This window comes from Protomyctophum parallelum (assembly GCF_964188405.1).
Source record: "Protomyctophum parallelum genome assembly, chromosome: 12".
NCBI lineage: Eukaryota > Metazoa > Chordata > Actinopteri > Myctophiformes > Myctophidae > Protomyctophum > Protomyctophum parallelum.
Genome location: NC_139712.1, coordinates 41,690,461 through 41,717,429, shown reverse-complemented (window position 1 = coordinate 41,717,429; position 26,969 = coordinate 41,690,461). Strand labels below are relative to the sequence as shown.

At 43.0% G+C, this 26,969-nt stretch overlaps 1 protein-coding gene across 2 annotated transcripts in view; it reads right to left on the bottom strand.

Moving 5' to 3' along the window:
• Positions 1–26,969, bottom strand: part of pola1 (polymerase (DNA directed), alpha 1) — a 113,332-nt gene that overhangs the window by 19,769 nt on the left and 66,594 nt on the right. For both annotated transcript variants that reach the window (XM_083778484.1, XM_083778485.1), the window contains exons 34-35: positions 21,912–22,043; positions 11,880–11,996 (exon numbers count right to left, since the gene is read on the bottom strand). In XM_083778484.1, the coding sequence (XP_083634610.1) occupies positions 11,880–11,996; positions 21,912–22,043 (249 nt within the window). The remainder of the gene's footprint in view (positions 1–11,879; positions 11,997–21,911; positions 22,044–26,969) is intronic.

Here is a 26,969-nt window from a genome sequence, read left to right as displayed (position 1 = left end):
AAGTGTATTCAGATACGGATCGTTCCAATGTGAATGCATGCGTACCTAAAGAAGGAAGTGGACTGTTTTTTTTAAAGAACGTGACATAATATCTAGTCGACGAGCCAAGCGTCAACAAAAAAAAACACAGCCGCTGCACGATGCGTAACACCAGCGCATTTCTCAACGCCGCCCTTCTCCTGTTGAATCTGCTTATACGCGCAGCACCGCGCTGATCTTATTCTGCGGACTACACGTGGCTCTTGGGCTTTGCTTGGCAGTTTCCAAAGTAAAACAAAATAATAATAATGCTAAAGTAGAATCCATAGCAAACTAATACACTGGAGCACAGAACTGACTGACACAGTGAATAGCAGGCAGGCTGACAGTGAAGTAGTATCACGGCAAAAAGCCAAAGAGGCAATGCAATTCAGTGTGTCTGGATTTATTTGAGACAATGTCGCACAGTTGATGGTCAGTGTCCGTGCGCGCCAGCCATCACCGTCATCAGGAGGATTAAAGTGTGTTATGCAAGTGTACCCGGGTGCGCTGTTGAATCTCGGGCAATGTGAATCATGGCCATCGGGGACCAGGCAACCGTATTCGGAAACGGTTCAATTGAAACGGATTCAGTCCGTCTCAGTGTGAATCCCCTATTAGTCAGTCACTGCTATAATATCTATCTATCTATCTATGCTCAGACCCAGCCAGCCAGCCACACACATAGTGCTCAGACCCAGCCAGCCAGCCAGCCACACACATAGTGCTCAGACCCAGCCAGCCAGCAAGCCACACACATAGTGCTCAGACCCAGCCAGCCACACACATAGCTCCGTAAGGGAGTGGTTGCACCACTCAAAAAATCTTCAAAAAACTGAAGAGGCTACTGGAGATTGGAGAACCTGATTTGGACATGATCTGATGCAGGACAATATTATGTCACTATGACAGAAAGAGAAGATGGGTCTGGCCACATTCATTCACCCCATAATCTCAGTGGAAATTGGGGAATATGTTGACAGCTCTGCCGATTAATAATCGATTAATTGAACCCACCCCCCATATTAATCAATATCACAACATGGAGGTCTTAGAACTACCACCACAGGGACAGACAAGCCCCAATCTCCCAAGCTCTCAAGTGCCCCATAGCTTTAATGGGACATGTACTGTATGAGCCACCTCAGACATGCATAGAGGAGAAGACCATGAGGGTCTTCTTAACTTTGCTCTTCTGTGCTCCAAGTCCCCAGGGAGAAATCCAGTGACCCCCCCACTCCCCATACTCCCCTGTACCCACCTGAGGGGAACCCTAGGCCCACTAAACTCTAGACCGGACCCCCCTTTACCTTCTCACCCAACCCCACCTATCATACTTAGGTTCTGACTACTCTGCACTAAGAGTAAGTAGAGCGTCACAGTCCCGCCCCCTTGAGAGAGACGGAGAAGAAATCACTGTTCATTTTCCTCATAGACTTTTCAAAAAGTATTTATTTAAAGACGTTTACACTGCGGACAAAGCCAACTCTTGTCGTGACAAATCATGATATTAAACACAATGTTTTGGGCCAAACAAAGAATTAGAAAGTAGAAAAGAACAGCAGATTACAACACTTGTTGTTTTTCTTCTTTGTAATTATTTGTTTGGTCCAAAATATTGTGTTTGTTGTCATGATTTGTCACAACAAGAGTTTGTACGACGCTTATAATGTCTTTCAATAAATACGTTTCGAAATGTCTATGGGAAAAATGCATTGGGAATTATTTCCTGGGCCTGGCGTCATCATGAAAGGGGGCGGGACTGCGACGCTCTATAATGCAAGAAATTAGTTTTGGGTGGGGTGTATAATGATGAATTATTTACAGTAGTTTGAGCCAAAGTTTATCCAACAAGCTATCCAAAACGTTTCAATATTGCAATCATGTAGGCTATTATCTATCAACTGACAATATTCTCTGCCACAACCTTCTGAATTACTGAAAATTGTGACTATTAGTTTTGTTGTTTTTTGAGGATATCTTGAAACCTTATTCCAAAAAATATATAAATATTCAGACATTTATTAAATATTTAGTTTAGTTAACTTGAAACTGGTGACTATTTCAGAGGGTTTTAACAGAGTCACAAACACAATATTGGATTTCACAATTATCTAATTGTATCTCTGCAATTTGAACAAGTTCAATGGACTCCTAGACCCCAAAAACATAGGGTTAGACACAAAAAGTACTTGTCTAGGATGAATAATGAAGGAGTTAGGCTATTTTAATGGTTTTTAGGCCATCTTGGACGCCATCTTGAAAATAACACCTTTCGGGTGATCAAACTTTGGTAAACTTTTAGTATGTTATTAGGGACACCTAATACTACAAAAAACTGTTGAGAAACCTTTTGTTGCAATTTTATTTAGGGTAAGGTGCTTTTTTTTCATAGATTTACTCGCCTACTTCCTAACATTTTAGTCTAGTTTTTATTTGTTGACGAAATTGTCAGTATATTTAAGGTCATTACACACTGGCGAATTGGCGACGCGATATATTCGTGCGAATAATTCGCATTTAAAAAAAACCAATTGAAGTCCATGCAAGCTTCCACATCAGTGGCGAATGTGCGAATGTGCGAAAATGCGACCGTTTTCGCTTTTATTTGTTCGCTCTGGTGTCGTATTTTGCAGAGATTCGCAGGCGAACTGCAACATGCAATATTTCGCATTTTCAGATCGCTTATTCGCATCGCGTCGCTAATTCGCCAGTGTGTAATGACCTTTAGTCTTAGTTTTAGTCATCATAGCTCAGTTTTCATTTAGTTTCCATTTAGTTTTCTTCAGTGGAAAAAGGTAGTCGACGAACATTTTTCGTCTTCGTTTTAGTCGACGAAAACAACACTGACACACACACACACACACACACATACATCCGTAACTCATCCATGAACCCGGCTCCCTTCCTCCGTCTGACATATTAAATGCCAGAAAACAAATTTGCTCGCCTTGTTAATCTCCACTGCAATTAACAGGATCCACATGACGACAGGCAGCCACAGAGGTAGACAGAGGGGAGAAGAGAGAGAGAGAATACAGTGTTAGAACAGAGAGAGAGAAATAAAGAGGATTGGGCCTGAAATACCCTCCCTCATAATAGTTTGTTGTGATAAGCCATTGTGAGAGAGGCTTGCGAACAGCAGAGGCTGTCAATTTGATTAGCCATTATACTGCATGTTTAATTGCAGTTATTGGCTCATCATTTCCCTGCTCCACGGCAGAGGGCAAACGCAATGCTCCGACCGCACACAGCCATCAGGTGTGCTGCGCACGCCGCTTCATTATTACCACCAGGAAGAAGCCTCCGACAATTCCTGTGTGCATTTGTGCGTGTGCGGCCGTGCGCCTCGCGCCCATTATACCTGCCAATCGCTCATGAGTGTGATTGTAATTTCTGCGTTTTAAAACGCTGCTGCATAATTGAGAGAATCTAATGAGACTGATTTGAACAGTGATGGCTTTCTATAGTTGCCCAACTGGCACACACAGCTGTTGACCACTGGATGTGATGCCAGGTCAACAACCAAACCATGCACATCCCCAATTGCGGAGCCTCGGTTACGCTGGCCAAGGTTGAACTTGCTGGGCTGGCATAGAAAAACCGACTCAATTTGTGAGCATTCACGCGACTCAAAAAATAGAAGTAAAAAAACCGTGTATTTTTTTATTATTTTATTTTGTAATGCTTTATTCTACAACGTTATAAACGTTTCCGTTTTCCAAATGTAATACAATGGGAGAGGTATGTACAGTGTGACACTCCGGTGCTGCTACTGCTAAGTGACACAGTCATCATCGTCATGCTTGTGGTTGGAGAATAGATCCCACATGAGATCACCATCACCGGGTGGGGGGACCCGTGGGGGGGGGGGGGGGGGGTGGCATCTTAGCAACACTGAATGCGCTGGTCGTGTGCTCGTGTCATGAGCCAATGGGCTGCAGCTCTGAGCTTTCCATACCCCAGGTTCACAGCTCACACACAGGCAGTAAACAGTCACACAATCACCCCGTTTTTTACTACCCCGTTTCGCACCAGAGCGGGGATAGGAGAGAGGGACTAGCCCACACCGTTCCCGACGCAGCAGTGTTGTTTTTGGCAGCAAATTTCTATTTTAGTTTTAGTCCTTGTCTCTTGAATAATTTTCACTTAGTTTTAGTCACCTGGAATGTTCTAGTCAAGTGTTTAGTCTAGTTTTAGTCGACTAAATGTCATACGATTTTAGTCGACTAAATCTACAGTTGATTTAGTCGACTAAAATGTGTTTTGACAGGCCTTGATGTCGTTGTAATGACATATTTTACACTTTGGTTGCATGCTGAAAATAGCAGATATACAATCTCACAACGCGTCGCAGCCAGCATAAAACTGGATCTCTTGTCCACTAGTCCCTTCCTAACATTTTAGTCTAGTTTTTATTTGTTGACGAAATTATCAGTATATTTAGTCTTAGCTTTAGTCATCATAGATTTGTTTTTATTTAGTTTTAGTCAGTGAAAAAAGGTAGTCGACGAACATTTTTCGTCTTAGTTTTAGTCAACAACCTGAGCTTTGTATCAGTTAATTACGGGACTCGTGACAGGCTGCAGACAGTTGAGAGTTGGGACATAGCTGATAGCGCTGCTCCTTCAGTGTAGTCGTTTACAAAATAAAGTATTTTTTTATTATTGGGCTAAACATATGGGTGCAGCTGCAGAAGTTGTGTTGCTTAAAGGAATAATACAGTAGTTGCGTTCTCAACTGCTGCACAGCAACAAAAAATAAATGGATCGACATGTCGATTTTCGGCCTCGATTTATCGATTTGCCAAACAGTGAGTCGTAACACACACTCGGCACATGCACAGCCATTCAAACGATGTAATATTGAATGTAGGCGGGCCACTGACCACATGGAGATTGACTGACAGGTCAGGAAGGTGTGGCTAAGATGTTACGGGTCGTTATTGAATTTGGAGGCCCATACACACACACACACACACACACACACACACACACACACTCGTCATTCGGCTCAGGGCTTTGTTCATCACTGACACCATTTCAATTTGCACCAGAAATCTGCAGCATTTTCAGCCTGACTGCCTAAAGGCGCAAACCAGCTGTGAAATTGCCTCTCTGCTGGGAGCGGAGGACCCCACCAGCCCCCACCAAGTAGGCCCTTTGCTCTCTTACCCCCTCCCTCTCCCCTGACTGACTCCCACTACAGTACCACACACCCCACACACACTACAGCACCACACACCCCAGCAACACGCACACATCTGTTGGGTCTTATCGGCCAACGAGAACGACAAGTGCATGCGTAAATGTGTTTTTACGCTGAGACATAGAAGAAGCAGACAATGAGGCAACAGAGTGAAAGAGAGAGAGAGAGAGCAGTGATAAATTGAATGAAATCAAGAAGAAAAGGAGATAAAGAATACCAAGGCACAGAGCGGCGGCATGAAACAGCCTGGCACGGTTCACACAAACCTAGACTTTCCAAAAGTCTTCAAAACAACTTGACCGCATCTCACAGACAAGAATACACATACATACACGCAGCTCAAATGGATGTTTTATACAACTGTAATGGATTCTAATATCAAGGTTTAGAATTAAATAGTGTAAATCCACATGTTGACTGATGTGAACACACATGTCATAACGTGGCTGGCTTACCGTCTATCATCATGCAATGCATTCTAAATCATCTATAGAATTAGTTTGGCTTTATATAGTCTAGCCTGCAACTCATAATTATATATACATGAGTATATCATAGATCAGGTTAGACACACGGCAAGTGAGGAGCGCAGCTTAAAGCTCTCAATCCCAAACTAATTGTTTCATCATCCCCGACTAATCATTTCATTTTCAGGTTGTGCACAGGGGTAAAAGTTCCTGCGCACAATCACGGAGACCAGGGGTTAGGAGGAATCCTCCACGATGCGGTGCCTCTGGCTCGGCCGCCAATCCATTCCAGCACAACAAGACCAGGAAGCCGTACAGGGCTTTGTGTTCTTTGTGTAGGGTGTCTCACGTAACAACTATTCCACAATCTAAAGAAAATAAGAAACGGATCTTCCTCGCATGTCAAATTGTTTGACTGTTTGCGCCGATTGTGCTATTGTGTGCACCCATATCATCCTATAACAGAGAATGATTGATGCGCTAAAGCATCTAAGATAGAACATAAATAATAGTAATAATAGTAACTTTTAACCTCTAGCCCAGGGGTCCTCAACCAGTGGTCTGGGGACCACCAGTAGTCGTTGAGGGGGTTCCAAGTGGTCCCCAGCAAATAGGAGAGTTGGTAACCAAATGGTCCCTTAGATCTGTTGCTCTCAAGTTAGATTATTGTTAAACATCTGCATTCGTTAGTTTAAAACACGTCTACACAATTAGAGATTGTAGATCTCTCTACCGCATCAATAAAACATGGAATTGTGGCCAAAACCTTTAGTTTTAGGTCTGAGAGGCTAAATGTCATCAAATGGTGGTCCTTGGCTCAAATGCAGTATAAACTAGAAAAAGTGCCCTCCAGGATAGGAATGTAGGACATTGCAGCTTGCCTTCATCTGGTGGTTGGATAAAAGGGCAACAAAAGTAAATTATCCACAGATCCGTGCAGTTAGAGGTAAAAACTATTTTCGGCCAGTTATAGCGCCACCTTGAGGCTGAGTTGAAATTGTTCATGTGGCATTTCGTCCTCGGCCTAGTGGGAATGTGCGTGCACAATTTCACGGAAATCACGCGATGTGTTCATGACTTGCAGCATTTTGTTTGAAACTGAGCACTCCTGTGAACTTTGGAAGACAATCTTAACCAATCAGGATGGAGTCTGAGAAATCTGAAAGACCGGTTTCGTTGAATGGCTCTAGAGAGACTGTGTACCAATTTGCGCAATGTTTGGACAAAATCTGTAGGTGTACTGTGCAAAAACTTGTTTTGCACAAAGCGGCCTCCTGGTGGCGCTATAACAGGCCGTTCTGGAAAGTTTGGGGCAGAGGTTCATCGTTGGCATCCAGGGAGTGTGTGTGCAAAATATGGCATCGACCGGGTTAACGGTGGCCGAGATTAGCTGCTCACGGACACACACACGGACACACGGACGGACGGACGGAGTGCAAAACATACTCTACCCCCATGCCTTCGGCCTGGTGGAGACAATAATGCACCTTGATATGAAAATAGTTGAAAACCACTGATGACTGCTCTAACATAATCTCCATTTAGTGACCGTATATGATAGCCTTGATACAGTCAGCGTTTTTTGCCAGCAATCCTTCCTGCATTAAGCAGCTGCAAATGTGTTGCTTTTAGCCTGTACATTACGTATACAATTCTTCATATTTTATTTCATACGATACATTGCTCTTCATTTTTATTGTAAGTATGCTGCTCTGATGCCCAGTGAGTTTGTTCATGTTTGCCATTGTTCCTATGATGCAAACAACTCCCTGGCCTTTTATGTGAATACACAGCCATGCATACAGTAGCTACATTGGACTTGACTTGATTGAATTTATAACCACTGTCGTGTGACTGCTTAGTGTGATTGAGGTTTGTGAAGCCATTTCATAAATCAACTTGCTTCATAGTACAGGCCTCTGATGCCCAGCTAGCCAATATAGTATGGCTTGGAGTCCAACGCACGCACACACACACCACAGCTGCAGAGACAGAGGGTGAGATAAACACACATGCCTGCAAGCACACAAACGTAAGCACAAACTTTAGCGTTTTAGATGTAACAAGCATTATTGCCGGTTTTCGCAGACTACACGGTGATCGGCTTCACAAGGCACTGTAATGAGTCAATATATGGAAATCTTTACTAGGCAAACATGGTGGGAAACAAAGGCATTTAACTGGCACCCGCAAAGCCTCCAACAATTCAGAACCTGTAATTTCTCCCCATTGAAAGGCATAATTGCCTGCTATTTGAAGATATTCATGCTCAATTTTTGAAATTAATTTCAATTGGGGGGAAATGTAGAAATGTCAGCTCCAGTGAAAGGGATTTGATTTCAATTATGCTCGCTCAAAGGACTGTGATTTCCAAATACACTTAAGCAAAATTATGACAAAAAAATCTTTTCTGCAAAATTCCGTGTTTAAAGAGCGATTAGGGGATAATGGGGCAGCTTTGAGCCGGCGGTGAATGCAGCCAGCTCCGTCTGAAAGGCACTCAATTATCTCTGATTGCTCCCGCTATAATGTATCAAATAGAGATACCTGCTATTGCCGTAATTTGTGTGAAAATTAACATGCTGCAATTTCCACTAGAGGGAAAAAGGGAGCTCTAATGGGGCGTCTGAGCGAACGTCAATAAAAAGAGACGCTGGGGAGAAAAAGGGAAGAGCGAGGGAGGGTGTGTGTGTGTGTGTGTGTGTGTGTGTGTGTGTGTGCGCGAGAGAGAGAGAGAGAGAGAGAGAGAGAGAGAGAGAGACACACAGAGCAAAGCTACGCTAAAGACAAAAGAGAGAAGGATGAGGTTGTAAGAAAAGGAGAAATAAGTCAGTCAGAGGGAGACACGTTATTTGAGATATAGAGGTATTTTGAGAGAAAAGAAAAAACACAGCCTATTTGAGATAAGCACTGATGAGAGAAAATAGTGAGAGACAGGAGGGCGGACGAGAGAGGGAGAGAGAGAGAGAGAGAGAGAGAGAGAGGACGAGAGAGAGAGACGGAGGGGGGGAGAGAGAGGACGAGAGAGAGCGAGAGAGAGAGGACGAGAGAGAGCGAGTGAGAGTTAGAGAGACGGAGGGAGCGAGAGAGAGAGGACGAGAGAGAGCGAGAGAGAGAGGACGAGAGAGAGCGAGAGAGAGTGAGAGAGCGCGAGAGAGCGAGAGAATGAAATTTAATTTACTGAAAATATTACAATTGCACATTTGCACCTGTGCATAACTCCCCCAAATTACCAACCAATCAAGGCAGAGTGCCCATTACTCTCCCATTACATGGAGATCAGATCACGCTCTGAATCTGTCCATGGAGAGAGGGGGGGGGGGGCATGGAGGGAGGAGATATGCCTGATTTAGTCGGGCTGCGCGCCGCTGATGTCATACGCCGAGAATAGCCGACCTACAAGCCGACGGCGCATCGCATTGCAGCGCGTCGTGAGCTTGTAGATCGATAGTTCTCAGCACGCCCGCGGCGAAAGTAATTGTGTCTCGTTGCGTCCGAGCACTGAGGGAGGGGACGGAGAGGAGGAGCACGGCTCGGGGAGATGGTAAAGTGGGGAATGCTCACGTTCATCTTCCGCTGCAGCCTGGCCCAATTATTATTGAGATGCTAAAACGATGCCACCACTCCTTATGAGTGTGCAGGTTTTTTCCACACGGGTACATACAGTTTGGATGCCTTTAATTTAATTTGAACCAGGGGGGCAGTCAGACAGATATTTTGTGAAGCCACTAAGGAAATCGTAGTTCATATAATGTCCTGTTGTGGCGCTGTCATTGGACCCAGAAAAACCCATAGCCCCATAGAAGTCCATGTATTTGGGCCCAACTTCACCTAGACTGTATTACCTTAATAAACATGGTCATGAATACTTTCTGCTTCCAGTCACTAGTTTAAAGTCTCATTTCTAATGTCATAATATTCTTTTTGGAAAATTATGGTCCCATTAATTAAAAAAATGACCATAAAGTCGCGTATGTTCTCAGGGGCGTGGCTACCGTTACAGTCTATGAACGGGATTCCCCTCCCACTCGAGTCAAAATAAAAACCAACGGAGAAGACCCGCCTCGTTGTCTGGGCCAGCCAATGGCCAGCTGGGCCAAAACGGAGCCAGCCAATGGGCCAGCTGGGCCAAAACGGATCTAGAAAGATGGCGACTTACAGTGCAGGAATAACAGGCTTCATTTTACGTCCATGGTAGACCCGGGGAACGCTTTGTCCATATTTTTTACAGTCTATGATTTGAACACTAAAAAACATATGTAATTTGTCACCGTTGGACGGTGTATCCCTTTAAATTCAACCGTACCTCCCGACTCCAAATCATTGTTGAGGCTTTGTGATAAATAATAAATATAACAGACGCTATCAAATACAGATATTAAATCATATAGGGAGTTCTGGTGCTTAACCCATTTTGGGCGGGAACCCCTTTTGGTGTTAGCATTGTTATGCTTTAGCTATTGAAAAATAGCAGATCTACAAGCTCATAGCGAAGAACGACTGTGTGTCAGAGTGTGTCAGAGAGTGGTCACATGTGACTGAACACTGAATGAGGCTCGTTGATCGTCAGCCACAAACAGCTGGTTCAACAGTCTATCAGTGATATGATTCATGTGTTGGTTGTGCCGTTCCACTTCTGGCCAACAGCTCCGCGTCAGACAGCGAAAAGTTAGTGCCCAGTTAGCCTGAGCTAACGCTAGACATTTCTGGCCTAGATGGGAGGGCCGCGGCTCAGAAAAACGCGCACCCTGATTGGTTCACCGATCTGTCCGTCAGCCCCGGTCTCTCTCCCACTTTTAGGCCAGTGCAGCCCATGCGTTTTTCGCGCAGACGAAATGAAAGCCTGGGTATCGAGGCTAGTGCCCAGTCTGTCCACCTCATAGTCCTGTTCCAGCGGATATTTTCACGATTTTTCAAAAATAGCAGACCTACAAGCTCATAGCGCGCCACCGAGTGGCGCGCTATGAGCTTGTAGATGTGCTATTTTTAAATAGCTAAATTACAACATAATGTTTAAAACACCAAACGGGGTTCCCGCCCAGAATGGGTTAACTTTATCCTTTCAAGGACCCCCATCACTTTGAGAGTTACACACTCGTATAAGGGGCCATTTGGAACCCCCACTCAAAGAACAATGAGGGTTCCTGGATCCCACTTTGAGACCCACTGGTCTATACATAAACACCGTGTTCGAACGATATCCATGTACTCGTTAGTGGCTATCTGGACTATTGGCCGAAACAAAAATCAAAAGGTTAATTTCCTGCTGCACTTATGTTGATGCACGGATGCTCTTGATAACAAGCCACGTTAAATGGCAAAAATGTAAATGTCAGTGCACGTTGTGGCACTCAACACATTAGGCATTTCATTGAGACTATTGTATATATTAATATTGTATTGAGTAATGAAGGTCAAACACAACTAGTGAAACAAGTGGATAGAGGAGGCAGGGGAGAGAGGAAGGGGCAAACAGGCACAGAGTTAAATTCTGACAACAGTTTAAAGTGCCGGGGCCCTCAGGCACAGTAATGGAAGCCTAAGTGACAATGGTGACAGCAGAAATCGTTCCCAAGGTTTACAACCTGTCGCCACAGGCCAGACACACAGCCAATGCAGAAAGAGAGAAAGAAAGGGAGACAGGGAAATGGGTGAGGGACCGGTGCTAGGAGAAAAATGACAGCTAAGGGGTGCCAGTTAATGTCTAAATGGAGAGAGGAGAGAGGAAAGAAAAATGTTCAATTGAAAGAAGAGTATTTCTTTTAAATCCAGTGGTCCGGATAACAAAGTGCTCATAAAGGTTTCTATCAAACGCAGACAGTTACTAAACTACCAGCCAGCTCTCTCACACACACACACACACACACACACACACACACGAGTGGGAGTCTCACTTTATCACCCATACTGTTGTGCATGCGTGTAACAGTTATATGATATTAATCAGCTCACATGGAATAAACTGGCTCCAGAGCACCATCACCTGGACAAAACTCACATTATTAGTTAAAATTGTGTTTTGTTCAGGTCTGTGCGAGTGTTTACTTTACCTCTTGCCTTAATTTCATAATTTCAGTGTCTTTGTGCGGTTGTTCTACCAGTTGCATTTGAATACAACCTTACCTTCGTGGTGGCCCGTGTGTGTGTGTGTGTGGGGGGGGCTGGGGGCGTGTGTGTGTGTGTCACCTCTGGTCTGAGGGTGGCCCTGGTGCAGGCGGGGCAGATGGGCCCGTGGCGAGAGAAGGAAATGGGGAGACGTCTGATCCGATTCTGGCATGCTGGGTCCTCACACACCAACCAGCCCTAAGAGAGACAGGAAGGGGTGAGCGAGGCTAATCCAGAGACAAACAAACATGTACATCAACATTTTCCTTCGTATCGCACACTGTTAATGCATTGACCAAATGTACCGCCCACTGCCAGGATTTATTCTGTTAATGCATTGACCTAAATGTACCCACTGCCAGGATGTCTTCGTATTAATTTACCTTCTAAGTAGTCACAGATCATTATAATACTGCAGTTGTAGTCATTGTTTTGTAGTCATCAGGCAGGAACCATAATCTGGAACTTCCTTTCCATCAAACCGGAAGAATAACGGCTTTTATTGAGAAAAATCGGTTCCAGATTGATGGTTCCAGCCTGATGACTACAAACAATGATTACAACAAGTAGCAGCGATACCATCCGCTCCCGACCGGATCATGAACCCGAAAAGGAATACTGCTACATATGCTAACGTTGTTTTCAGACTCTTCACACACACTCAGAGTGGTAACGGCCTATCGGCACTGGTTGCTTTTCCCTCTGACTGTGAGGGGGAGAGCGCACTGTGCAATGCAAACTCCGGTGCGCTGTTTTACGAACGCACCATAAACTCATTAGGTCATAAAAATGCTCGTCACTCGGCCAGTTTTCAAAGAATCAACTCACATCATCTGTGATTTATAACCGCCGTTACGTTCTACCCATAGAGTTACCTCTGTTCTACGCGCTCGTCACACAAGTCCCGTACACTTTCAGTAACCAGAGTTAAATAAACAGTGACAATTCTTCTTCTCAGCTGTGACGTTATATGCCTGTCTAAAACAAGCCCTCAAGTAAAAATATGTGGAGTCCCAACAATATTTTGCTGCTTAATCGGTCAGGCAGTCAGTAACAAATAAAGCTTCTTGAATATGCAGCACAATTCTTGTTGTAATGTACTGCATTAGGATGCATGTTAAAATGTTATTGAAAACTGAACATTCTCATTTCTCACAATAGGTAGGATAATCCTCATTATGTTTTATTTTTACAAATTTAATGTAGCCTAAGTAATGTATGCTTGAGAGTGATTAGGACATACTGTAACAACAGCACTATATAATTGAAAAAAAAAAGTTAATATGTGATAGAAGTTTTTGATAAATAAAAATTCATCAAGCTGCATCGTAGAATCACATTTGCTTTATAGAAATGTAGTTTAGGTGTAGTAGTTATAAAATTAACTGAAAACTACACATGATATGGAATAGGCAGAAGTTAGTTTTGCTTGTTTACTTTAGGGTTAAAGTAGGGTTTTTTATTTTACGGAAAGATTTTTTACCAAATATGTTATTTTTATTTAATATGGCGATCAACACCTGATGAATGTCCTGGGCCAGTGGTTATAATGGTGGAGCCAGTGACTTTGAAATGCCTCCTCATTGACACAATATTTTCATCGTGCTCCTAAAATTATTTGTGTGCTACTAGATTTTTCAATTTAGGAGCACACGTGCTACTTGGAAAAATGTCAAGTGTCAAGCCCTGCCAGGGTGCCAGCCCGATTGCGGCGAGCCACCCCGCGTCCGAAACGGTTGAGAAATGACAGAGTTACCGTGTGGGGGTCCCTCTACTGTACTGTACTGTACTGGCGAATACTGGACTACTCGCCCCGGTGCTTGCCCGTTTTTCCTCCCGGAATTTTCCCCAGTGAGGGGGATAACTTTGTAATATGCTATTGGCTGTTTGTATTCTTTTTGGAAAAATATAAAAAGATACTCCTGTGGAAAGGCTATATTATTTGACTTATATTGAACCTATAAACAATTTAGTATTATTTAGTATATGTAAGGTTTTGCCCCCTCAAATGGTACCTCGTCAGATAATCCCCACATATCCTACAACAACTTCTGTGAACAGACTTCACTGTAGTAGCTTTTCATAAATTATATTTGTACTTAGGCTGTTCTGCTGTCATGAAAGTTTATAGTTAGAGAAATTCAAAGTCCAGCCGTCTGCTGTCCAGCCTCTCCCACCCCTCACTGGGGAAAATTCTGGGAGGAAAACAGAAACGGGGCGAGTAGTCTTGTTACCGTACCGGCACACCAGAAATCACCATATATACAGTTAATATGTGCGTGTGTGTGTGTGTGTGTTAGGTTGCGCACAGGCGATGAAAAACAACCATGCTGTTTTCGTGCTCAGACGCAACCAACCACCCAGCCAGCCACCCACACACACATACGTAGCTCCGTAAGGGGGTGGTTGCACCACTCAAAAAGTATCCCTCTCTCTATAATTCTGTGTTCCACAGCAGTGTGTTGCACTTCCCATACAAGCAGAGCAAGGGGCAGCGAAAGCGGCAGTGGTTAGGACCCCCTGTAGTGAGTTAGTGGCCTTGGGCAGGTGCAGTGGTTTAAACACCCCCCCCCCCCCTACTCAATCTGCCTTCATTCATCTCTGCCTGTATGCCCCATCATTACTTAGGGGGGGCTTAGAGGGGGGGAAGGGGGAGTTAATACCCAACTAATGACTGGGCTTGAGATCCACCCCAAACCAACTGATTTGAGTCATCTCGTCCGTCCGTCCGTCCACCCATCAATGTGTCCCTCACACTAAACTCTCCTGCCAACGCAGTTTCCTCTGTGGCTGGCTTAATTAACCCATTAAGACCTTAGGCGTGGTTCGATAAATGCCTTCTAAATCAGTAGTTCTCACACTTTTTCTTCTGAGAATGCACGCGGCTCACCCATTTGACCACTTAATGGCTGGCAGGCGTGTCTGTGTGAAACGATCACACAGGACAGGATTGCACTACACAATGCTCACTTCTCAACCAAAGTGAATTACTAGCCACGTCAAATCGCTCCGTCAGAAAAGCAAGTAAAAATGCACTTTTAAGGAGATGGATCCTCAGTGCGTTAGGTTATGCGATTTGTTTTCAAAAAAGGTCTCTTGTGGGAATGAAACCAGTTGAAGCACTGGGCCACAAATGACTGACTGACTGACTCTCTCACACACACACACACACACACACACACACCTCTAAATGAAAACCAAACACACACCTACTGTAGGTCCCAATTCAATTATAGAGTCCCACAGTTCACAGCTTTACCCAGAAATAACAACGCCAGGACTAATTATCTGAACAGCAACACTTTGGCACAAAAAGCAAGCAGCGCATCATGGGAAATGAGATTGCTCCATTGACACTGATAAAGACACAGCTAGAGGTAGCTGATAAGGCGTGTGTGCGTGCGTGTGTGTGCGTGTATTGTATTATTATGCAAAGTGTCCCCACAAGTACAGTAGAATTGATAGATGTTTCATGATAATACAAAAAAAGAGTAAGCTTACAATTAGGAAACAGGCTGGGATTAGACATTTAGGTCACATTTAGGATATAATGTAGCCAATCCAAAAGGTCACAACGCATTGTGAGCGAAATAGCGTATAGATCTGCCTTTTCGGCTTCAGTGTTAAAGACGGCAAATGTGCATTAAAAAAATATCTCTTATCTATCACACATGTATAGTAATATGTGTGTGTGTGTGTGTGTGTGTGTGTGTGTGTGTGTGTGTGCACACGCACGTGTGTGTCATATCATTATAAGGTTATTAACCTGATTGTTTGACACAAGCCTTGGCACACACTGCTGTTCCCATAGGTTCCAGAAACGTGTGGCATGCACACACACACACACACACACACACACACACACAAACGCCACGTTCAAAGCGTGAGCAAATATCTAAATTGTTGACTACACACCTTGTGCATCACAGACACATGCACATGGATTCATCTAGTTATGTGAACCACACACGCATGCACAGACAGACACACTCATGAAACATCCAAGGATATATTAACCCATTCTGGACGGGAACCCCCTTTTGGTGTTGTAAGCATTGTTATACTTTAGCTATTGTAGCGCGGCACGAGTTAATTAAGTGAACAACATATTTTGAGATTGAGGTTCGGGGGCCAATTACATATAATTCTGGGGGTCCTTGACATGAAATAGTTTGAGAACCACTGATATAGAAACATGAGGTTTGTGTGTGCTTGTGCTAAATACGTGCTTTTCATTGCTATAAAGTGCTTGTTAAGTAACTAAGGATCTCCCCGTGTCTCCAGCTGATGACTAAACAGAAACATACATGTTCTGGTCAGGATACCAATTGTATCTATGCAGGAGAGAGAACTCATATAGAATACACACACACACACACACACACACACACACACACACACACACACACACACTTTAGTGAAACTGAGAAAGGGGATGAAAATAAATATAAAAAACACAAGACACCCACTAGGAGGGCGAGAGAGAGAAAGATATCTAATTCGAGGCATTTAGCACGAGTGGAGCTTGGCAGGGGGTTGGTACGGTGGAGACGGTTGTAGGTAAAGGAATATAAAGAGCTCATAATTGCATAATTATAGCAGCGGATACCTGACTCACTGAATGCAGACGCTCCACATAATTTAACCAAACAGAGGCAAGACCAGGCCATGACAGGAGGACCGCCATCAAACATACTCCATCTAAATGTATACCTCTATATCCCGCTCTGGCCCCTTATTCCACTCGTCTCTAGGGCTGACCTCGATTAGTCGAATAGTCGACTAATCGATCGGAACGGGTCTCAGTCGACTGACCACCTCTTAGTCGACTGAGCAAAAAAAAATATTTACAAAAATATACAAAAATATTGTATTATTCCACTAGGTCTGTGGGGGACATAAACACATTTGAACATTCTGACTGTTAAAATCTCCAATGTGCATGTGGAGTGTGTCTGCCTGTGTGGCAATGTGCCACTGCCTGTGACTTTAATGGCACAGTGCGCTGGCCTGATAGACTCCAGAATCTCAATCTCACCTGCTGTGCTAAATCTGGCTAATGACAAGCCTCTCAGTTGTTCACAAAAAAATATTTTTGTAAATATTGTATTTTTATATACATTTTTTTTGCTCAGTCGACTATTAGTCGACTAACAGCAAATGTATTCATCTATCAGTCGACTATACAAATCCTTAGTCGGGGACAGCCCTACTCGTCTCTGAACCTATTTTTAAAGAGAACTGTCCCCTCTGACAGACACAGACACAGACACAGACACACACAGACACACACACAGACACAACTGTGTACAACTGTTCCGTTATTGATAAAATGTGTATCTTGTATGCGTATTGGCGTAATGGACACCATTTTGTTTTTACCTTCATTAACCATTTCTCTGTATTGCTGATGCTTCTTGTTTTTGCTGTACACAACAGTATTTTTTCCTTTTCATACTCTTACCTGTAAGATTGAAACCTTAACTGCTGTTCCCCGGAGGAGAATAAAGGTATCTCATCTTTCCATCCATCCATCCATCCATCCATCCATCTCAGGGAAGCAGCCAAATAACCACTTGAACGTCAGCATTCCTACTCTGGGGGGACGGGGGGGACATTCCCCCAAAAATAACCAATCTCCAAGCGGTCTGAGTTTGTAAATCGCCTATTTTTGGCGAAGAGAATTGGTGTAGATGGGGAAAAAAGAGGCCCAAGTGCAGTTACAAGGCATATCCTCCTCACTGAGACCAGTGTTTAAGTGGTTAAAGAAATGATGGCATGATGCAGCTGTTTAGAATGTTATACTCATAAACTACTGGCAGTAAGGTCAATGATGGATCAAAGCTCCCGCTACTGATATGCTAAATGCTTCGGTCTCTACATTAAGACTATCCACTCAACACCTGACCTATACAACATGCCCTTTTATCTATTCTTAACCCCAGTTCCCTCAAAGGAAATGTTTGTGGTTAAGGGTCGGCTGGGGTTGACGTTTGGACACAGGAGACGCTCTTCTGACATGACTCTTAAACTGATGGAATCCACCTGCCACACACAGTGGCACACACACACAGTGGCACAAAGTACGCATGCACACACACACAAACGGGAGGTGGGTTGAGGACACGCCTCACACAGAAGCTGTAGCTGGCTTTGTCTTTCAATAATCAACACTCCCAGGTCTATACTGAATAGGACGGACACACACACACACACACACACACACACACACACACACACACACACACACACACACACACACACACTCTCTCAAACAGGTCCACTTTGTACATCCTCTGCTTAATCAAAGCATCTCTATTCAACAATTTGACCTTTTGTTCAAAAAAGGATTATCACCTTCTCCAGTCCTCATTCACTTTCCCTCTCTTCTTGCCCACCCTCCCTGCACCTTTCTTCCCCTGCCCCTCAGCCCATCTCCAGGGGCGACCCACAAGACGAGGGTAATTGCAATAATTTGTTAAATGCCATGGCAACCGTGTTTAGATGGGGATAAGAAGGAGAAAAAAGGGGGTGGGGGTACCACGGACACAGATGAATGTCATTTTGTTAAAGACAGTGGGACCAGCGGAGTGCAGGATGACCAGAGAGAGAGATAGAGCAATAAAACAGAAGAAATGTGATGGGGAACAAGTGTTTGTACAGTCTCTGGGTGCAGATTTATTGATAGTGGGGTGTGTGTGTGTGTGTGTGTGTGTGTGTGTGGGGGGGGGGGGGGGGGGGGGGGGGGGGGGGGCTCAAGACAGGAGGTAATTTCACTAATGATTAATGTCCCTGGTGGTCCTGGCTGGAGAGAGCTAACACACACACACACACACACACACACACACACACACACACACACACACACACACACACAGAGGTGTGGAGCTTTCACTCTCTCTGACCAGACAAATAGCTCTATTTGAACTCTCCCTCAGCCTGAAAGGCATCCTTAATTACACAATATTAGCCCTCTTCGTCGCCCCTCTGTGTGTGTGTGTGTGTGTGTGTGTGTGTACTGTAGCTCAGCCTTCAATGCTGTGTGTGTGTGTGTGTGTGTGTGTATGTGCATCGCGGGGTGTACACATTCAGCTGTCTCACGCGTAGCAGCTGTTTCACACGTCGTGACAAAGGGGTTGTGGGGGGCTTGCTCCCCACATATTCACGGCACTAATTGATTTCTGTTCAGCACTGTGGGAGAGTTACGCACACCCCCTCTCCAAGCACACACACACACACACACACACACTTTCTTGGCCAGCCTTTGAGACCAACAGAGCATTCCACTCACTGGAGACCAAGGTGTTGCAAAGCACCGTCGTGATCGAGAGAATGGGCCCTGCCACACACAAGGTATCTGGCTTGGTATGATGCAAGACAACACTGGAATGCAGTTTAACCACTTAAATCCTATGATACTTTGTACGTCAATGGCGAAAGTAGATCTCCCCAAGCTCATGTGTTGATTGTGTTGTGAATGTGAATGGCTATTTCACATTGGCTATGTGTGCCTGTTTTCACCAAATGTAAAAAAAAAAATGGCAACAAAAAAATACGGGGAAGCAGCTTTTTGCTTCTACGGGCCGTCGGCATGGAACAAGCTCCCACTGTACCTTCGTCAGGCAGCCTCTGTAGACATTTTTAAAGCTCAGCTTAAGACCCACCTCTACAACATTGCTTTTAAGTGATCTTTATTTTTTTTAATTTTTTTATTCGGCTTGTTTTTAATGTCGTTGCCTTATTTTATCTGTTTTTATCTTTGTACCATTGTCCTATTGTTTTAACTGCTTGCCTGTTTTAATGCTGTTTTGTTTTGTTTTGTTTTGTTTTGCTTTTATTATCTTTTCTGCTCTGTAAAGCACGTTGAGCTACATTTATGTATGAAAGGTGCTATATAAATAAAGTTTATTATTATTATCAATTTTTATTATATATATATATATATATATATATATTATGTCAATTTCCCACCTATTAAGGGGTTGACAACTTGACACTAATTATTTACTCGTTTGCCCGAGTAAATATGTCTGGGCAAGTGGAGTTTATGAAGAACCATCAATCAATGCTACATGAATTGGTTCTACAAGTGCTTTTTCTATCATTTTATAATGGACTATTTACTTTTCGGGCAAGTGGGCGTGACCTTTGGGCAAGTAGAACATGACCTGTACTTGCCTCTGAGACCTCAGTGTCAAGCCCTGTATTATCACATGGCCAGAAAAGGGACCCTAGGGTGTATGACCCTACATGGACTGACCAGTGTTGTTTTTGGCAGCAAATTTCTATTTTAGTTTTAGTCATAGTCTCCTGAATAGTTTTCACTTAGTCTTAGTCACATTTTAGTCACCTGGAATGTATTAGTGTTAGTCTAGTTTTAGTCGACTAAATGTCATAAGAGTTTAGTCGACTAAATCTACAGGTGATTTTGTGTGCTTGTAGATCTGCTATTTTCAGCATGCAACCAAGTGTAAAATGACTTATACTGGATCTGTTGTCCACTAGTCCCTTCCTAACATTTTAGTCTAGTTTTTATTTGTTGACGAAATTGTCAGTATATTTAGTCTTAGTTTTAGTCACCATAGAATAGTTTTAATTTAGTTTCCATTTAGTTTTCTTCAGTGGAAAAGGTAGTCGACGAACATTTTTCGTCTTAGTTTTAGCTCAATGAAGCTCAATGAAATAATTAAACTCACTCCTACACAGAACGTCAGATGTCAGAGAGGGGAGAGAGGAGATAGAAGGGGAGGGAGACAGAGGCGGAAAGAGGTTACTAGATGTGAGGGACACATAGCGGCTCAAAATATCTAGTATTTGACAATTTGGTGTTAAAAATGTTGAACTTTGGAAATTTGCAGATAGATACCCTGTACGCACTTAACCATGTGCAACCCAGATTCGGCACAAACAAGGGACTCGATCCATTTAGCTCCTCCTATGCCACCAATGTGGAACGCCCTACCAACAGTCATTAAGACATGCGAATCCCTTGACTCCTTCAAAACTGCTCTCAAAGGGCACCTACGGATGGCTGCAATTCAAAACTGGCCCCCGTAAAATCGGAATCCCCCACCCACCCATTTCCCCCCCCCTCGCTGTATTATTTTTCCTTTTTACCTCCTCTATGATGATTTCCTGTTTTGACTATCCACACTTTTCCTGGGCTGTGTGTGCTCCACTTCCTGTCGATTTGATCCAATGAAATCCAATTAAACTGGTCAGATGACCAATGATATCCAAGGAAATCGACAGGAAGTGGAACACACACAGCTCAGGAAAAGTGTGGACATAGTTGTGTATATTCGTACGTCTCTAAATGTTTTTATGAATTGAAAATGGTGGGCCCTATTGTAAACAAGTGTAATGCTTTATGGTGTCGTCCACTCACATTTAACAGTTTTTTGTTTACAGTTGTACTTTAAAGGTATATTCAGTGATTTCACTCAAAAAACCTTAGGTTTCGTTTTTGGATAGAGAGCCAAAAACGAAACCTACGGTTTTTTGACCCCCAGGGGTTAACTGGGGACAGGGAGGAACTCCTTATATGGTCAGCACACTCTATAGTAGAGAGGATTATCACAACAAAACAAAAAAATAAGTGATATTTGAATTAAGTGAAATCACTGAATATACGTTTAATGTACTGCTATAAGCCGCACCTGAATATAAGCTGCAGCAGCCAAATGTAGGGAAAATCCCATATATAAGCCGCACCGGACTATAAGCCGCACCGGACTATAAGCCGCAGCTTCGTTAGCTCAGAGCCTGAGATGGCTCTGCGTTAGCTGTAAAAATCCATAGATTAGCCGCACCGTTGTATAAGCCGCAGGGTTCAAATCATGGGTAAAAAGCCGCGGCTTATAGTCCGGAAATTACGGTACTGTAATTCTGCAAACTGTTAATAAATCAATCAATCAATACTGTATGTTGGTTTGTTTACTGTTGAGTGAGAAAACAATGTTGCACAATAACCTGGAGGATCTAGCCTGGAAACCAGACATCTGCCAGCACTGAGAACCACTGACCTAGACTGGCCTCCAGGTACTATGATAATGGGCGCTGCACTAAGTAAGTAGACAGAGAACAATATACTAGAGGGCCAAGCATACTCACACTGTAGTATTTCTTGATGTGTTGCCGGACGTGGAGTAGCAGTTTGTTGCAGATGTTGACGGGGTAGTCGATGGGGCGTGCCCCACAGGGGACATGGCAGCATCTCATCAGACTGGGCTCAATCTTCAGGCCCTGGAACATAGTTCATGATGGAGTTGGCGAAACGCACAATTTCAACGAACATGCTAACTTTACCCGGTTCCGGTTCAACAAGAGCCCTTTAATGAAAATAAATCACATAATATTTTATTCAATCGACATGTACTGCCATCGGGGGAATGTTAGCCCAAACCTGCGTTCGCTCTTTGCACTACAAATCCAAGTTGAGATGACTTAAACCTGTCAAACTCATGGGCTCAAATGGGTCAGACGGCTGTTTTAGTCCTATGCCAAACTTCCACAATTGGCGTTGTGGGATAACAGATTTAGTATTGTATTGAAGGGATAGCCCCTTGAGATGCAGCATCTCATTTTCAATGGGGACCCATAAAACATGAACACAATACATAGAAACATACAGTGCACAGATACAGAAAATATACAGATACATACACACACAGATAGCTTGCTCATCCTCTCCCACCCACCCCACCAACCACCACATCATCAGCTGATTTTGGGCAAGAACCCCTTTTGGTGTTAGCATTATGTTATAATTTAGCTATTGAACAAGGAAAAACAACCGCACACTGTCTTCAAATGCAGTGACCACCATTTATTTACAGGGAAATAGCAATTTCCCTGTAAATAAATAGCAATTTCCCTGTAAATAAATGGTGGTCACTGCATTTGAAGACTGTGCGGCACCGTACCCTCTCCTACACACCTGTCGCTTGTAGGTGTGCAAAAGCTTTGCTTTTCATAATTTAGCTATTGAAAAATAGCAGATCTACAAGCTCATAGCGCCACCAAGTGGCGCGCTATGAGCTTGTAGGTCTGCTATTTTTGAAAAATCTGATCTCAGGTCAGAATGGGTTGAGCAACAGAGGAAAGAAGGAGACAGTGCAGATACATCAGTGTATGTCCTTGCTGGTACATGTCAGTTTAGAACCATGCACAAGGTGTATGTCCTTGCTGGTACATGTCAGTTTAGAACCATGCACAAGGTGTATGTCCTTGCTGGTACATGTCAGTTTAGAACCATGCACAGTATATGTCCTTGCTGGTACATGTCAGTGTACCAGCAATGAATGAAGGATGAAATAGATCTTAAAGGGACACTTCACCCTTTTTGCAAAAACATATATGTTAATGACGTTTAGAAGCTTTAGAACACTTTCCTGGGGGTCTTTATGTGTGTAATATGTGGTTTTAGATATTTTAGATTGTAGCAGTGAGCCTGTTGTCTCTGATGTCATGGACACTGGGCTCACTTCCTTCCTGGACTACATGTTGTCTCAATAAGACAGCTCTCCCCCTATCCACAAGGAGGAGCAGTGCACCAAAGAATTATGGGAATAGTAGTCCAGGAAGGTAGTGAGACCAGTGTCCATGACATCAGAGATAACAGGCTCACTGCTACAATCTAAAATATCTAAAACCACATATTACACACATAAATACCCCCAGGAAAGTGATCTAAAGCTTCTAAACGTTATTAACATATATTTTTTTGCAAAAAGGGTGAAGTGTCCCTTTAAGAGATATCCAAATCAGATGGGCCTTTGTCCAACCACAATAGAGGTATTTCTTGAAAGTCTACTGTGGTTGGACTGCTGTGATGTAATGCGGATTATGGATGTATCATGTACTTTGTAATAGTTTGTCTTGGATGTCTTGTACTGTTGTTTTGTCTGCCTTTTATTTTTCAACTCTTATTGATCCTGTATTTAAGGTTTGTTTGTTCTGTTTTCTGTTGTCCTTCTTTGGGGTGAAAATTCAATGTATTTATTCTACATTATACTTACGTTTATTAAAAGAAGCCGTTAATGCCACCATTTTTTGTTTATAAAAAAAATAAAAAAGAGATGTTTGGTATTTTAAAATAAGGATATTGTAGTTGATAAGTAGAATGGGCCAAATACTGCTTTAAGTAAGAAGGGCACCTAAAATAAATACATTTATAAATGAAAAGAAACCAATGTATTTGCCTTCTTGATTTAGGCTGCAACCAATTAAGCGAGTTGTACATGAGGCAGTTTTGAGACAAACCTGCACAGGGAGTTATACAAGACATTAAGAGGCTTAAGATGAGAGTCTGTGGTGTTCTGATACACAACATCTGCGTAATCTATTAGGAAGTAACACTTGAGCTTATTTTTCTAACATCAAATGAAAAGCAATTAATAAAACGATAGAGTGAGCTCAGGCAACCATACAACCAAACTTCAAGATATTTAAATGAGTCGACTTTCTCAAGATGAGAGCCATTTGAAAATTATATGTTTGCTTGACTGTGTCATATACCGAACACCATACTACAGAACTTCCCTTTATTCAACAGCAGTATACGCTGGTATATACCTTAAAAAAATATACCATCTATAAGCAATTGATTGTGGTCAGGGGTCACATGTGGGCAAGAGAAGGCAGGTCAACATGACCCACTCCCACCCAAATGTTCTACTTGACAGCTAGACCTCCACTCACTCCAGTTAATGCAGTAAAAAATAAAGCTTCACGAATATGTCAAAAATAAATGTCATTATGATCACTCTCCCCTAAATGTAGTTGAAGCATTGACAGGAGAATGAAAGACTTCAGACAGGCACTTATACACACTGTACGAGCCCCTGGGAGATTCTTTTGGCGTTGTTCATTTTTGTGTAAAAAGGGAAGGTCCTAGGTTTCCAGTCACTTAAGGTAGTACTTACTTCTCACCCCATAAGAGACCTGTGATAAAATAAAATACCCTGAAAATAGAAGTTCTACAAGCTATTGTTCTACAAGCCCTTTGGTTCCAATATATTAACCCCTCCAAGGACCCATTTTCAGAACTACTCCCACACACAAATTACAGACATAAATACACACAACTGCAGCACACACACTCTCTCTCTCTCTCCCTCTTCTTCCTTTCGCTTTCCTTCATTTGAAAGAAGTCTACCTCCCTTCTCTACACTGTGTCCTTCCTCCTCTGTCCAGCTCTCCTCCTCCATAATCCTGGTTTCATTCCAAACTTCACTCTGATAACAATACTCACCCTCCCCCGAGAAAGGCTGAAGTCTCTTATCTGACCACTTGAATGAATAAAACTCAAGTGTTCAATAAAACGTTTAGTTTTCGGGTTGTGTGTGTGCATGCGTGCGTGTGCGTGCGTGTGCTCTCACGTTTTCATCTTTCTCTCATGAAATGTCGACTCTGGACACGCCCCACACATTTAAGCATCTTAGCATGTGTTGGGGTCTTGTTCCCTCTGTTAATTTATAGCTTTCACAATAACACATTTAACCACTGGGCCCGCAACGGCGCACCGCGGGCGAAACCATTCCAGGGCACCCTGCCCTTCACAAAGACAAGAGAACTCTTCCCGGGGCTGCCACCGGCTTCTCCGGGGTTGTTTGCGTTAACGCACTGGGCGCCTGTTATTATAGGTGAATAATCAATAGGGAATAACTAGTAGTGATTAACTTCTCCATTAGGACAAATATTAGATGAAAAGAACACTTTTTCCCCCCTTGTACACTTTTTACAAGGCCTCTCTAGCTAATGGGCATCCAGTACATCATCATCCTCTCCCTCCTTCTGGCTCAGTGTCAGCAGTGGAGTCAAGGACCGCCTGTCCTCCCCTCTCACTGAAATGTTAGAACATGCTCACTACCCTAATTAACTTACTGTCTTATCAGTCGCAGTCTAGTGTGTGAGACAAAGAGAGAAGCCACACTGGCCTTCTTCATGCAGGTGGGGGTTCAACACCACAAGTTAAATCCTGGTTAATTAATGTGGCTGGCAAAATGATACCCCGTTATCACATAACCAGACTGCAGGAAATATAGTGGAAATTGTGAAATTCATCTCATGTGAAAAGTTAAAACAGGAACTGATCTTCTGTGACAGCATATTTGGTGTTCGAAAGTTTATGGCAAGCTTTTCGGCATATATTGGCGGAATAAATATTTTCCCTGTGGTGAAAACGCATAACGTTATTTTGACGGAGAGCATTGTTTCGGCCAAAGAGAGAGACAGTCCGTCACTTTGGATAGAGTCAACATGCTTAAATTAATAAGATGCTTAATAGCGTCAGATACATAGTTTAATGCACCGTCTGGTCTTCTAATTTAGATTCATAAATGTCTATTCATTTCATCAAGCAGTATGTTTGGGTTTACAGGAAATTAAGTTGGTTTACAGGAAATACAAAATAGACTTTTAGGGACCTTTGGCATTCAAGATATGTTGAATATATATATATATATATATATATATATATATATATATATATAGAGAGAGAGAGAGAATAATACGATATTTTAGGCTAGAAACAGAACTAACTGCCAACCCGCGTCCCTGTGATAATGAAAGATTGAGAGAAAAATATGAGAAAAACGCTTGCTTATCCTCTGTCCTCTTTCGATGGATTGAAGTTACAGTATCATGTGCTTACCTCTCGCACAAGTATAAAGTAAATGAAAACCGTCGCTTATAAATCAATACCAGCCAGCACCGGTCTCTCCCATTGCCATTCCAGCAAGTTATGCCAATTGTTTTGCCGGTAAGTTTCTGCCACTGTAGTTTTGAAACAGAGCTTAAGTCACACGTTTTTGTTTCCTTCCCATGTTTATTTGCCTCGTTATAAGTGTTCATCTATTCCAACTTCATGTGTATTGTACGCGCAAATTGTGCACACTTTAATTTAAAATGATGTGGGTCGTGTTAACCCATTCTGACCGGGCACCCATTTTGGTGTTAGCATCATGTTATGCTTTATCTATTGAAAAATAGCAGATCTACAAGCTCATATCGCGCCACCGAGTGGCGCGATACGAGCTTGTAGATCTGCTATTTTCGAAAAAATCGAAGAACGACTGACATTTTTAGAATCTGATCTCAGGTCAGAATGGGTTCATCAGACCAGTGTGTGTCCGGCGGAAACCTCGTATGAATCTGATCTCAGGTCAG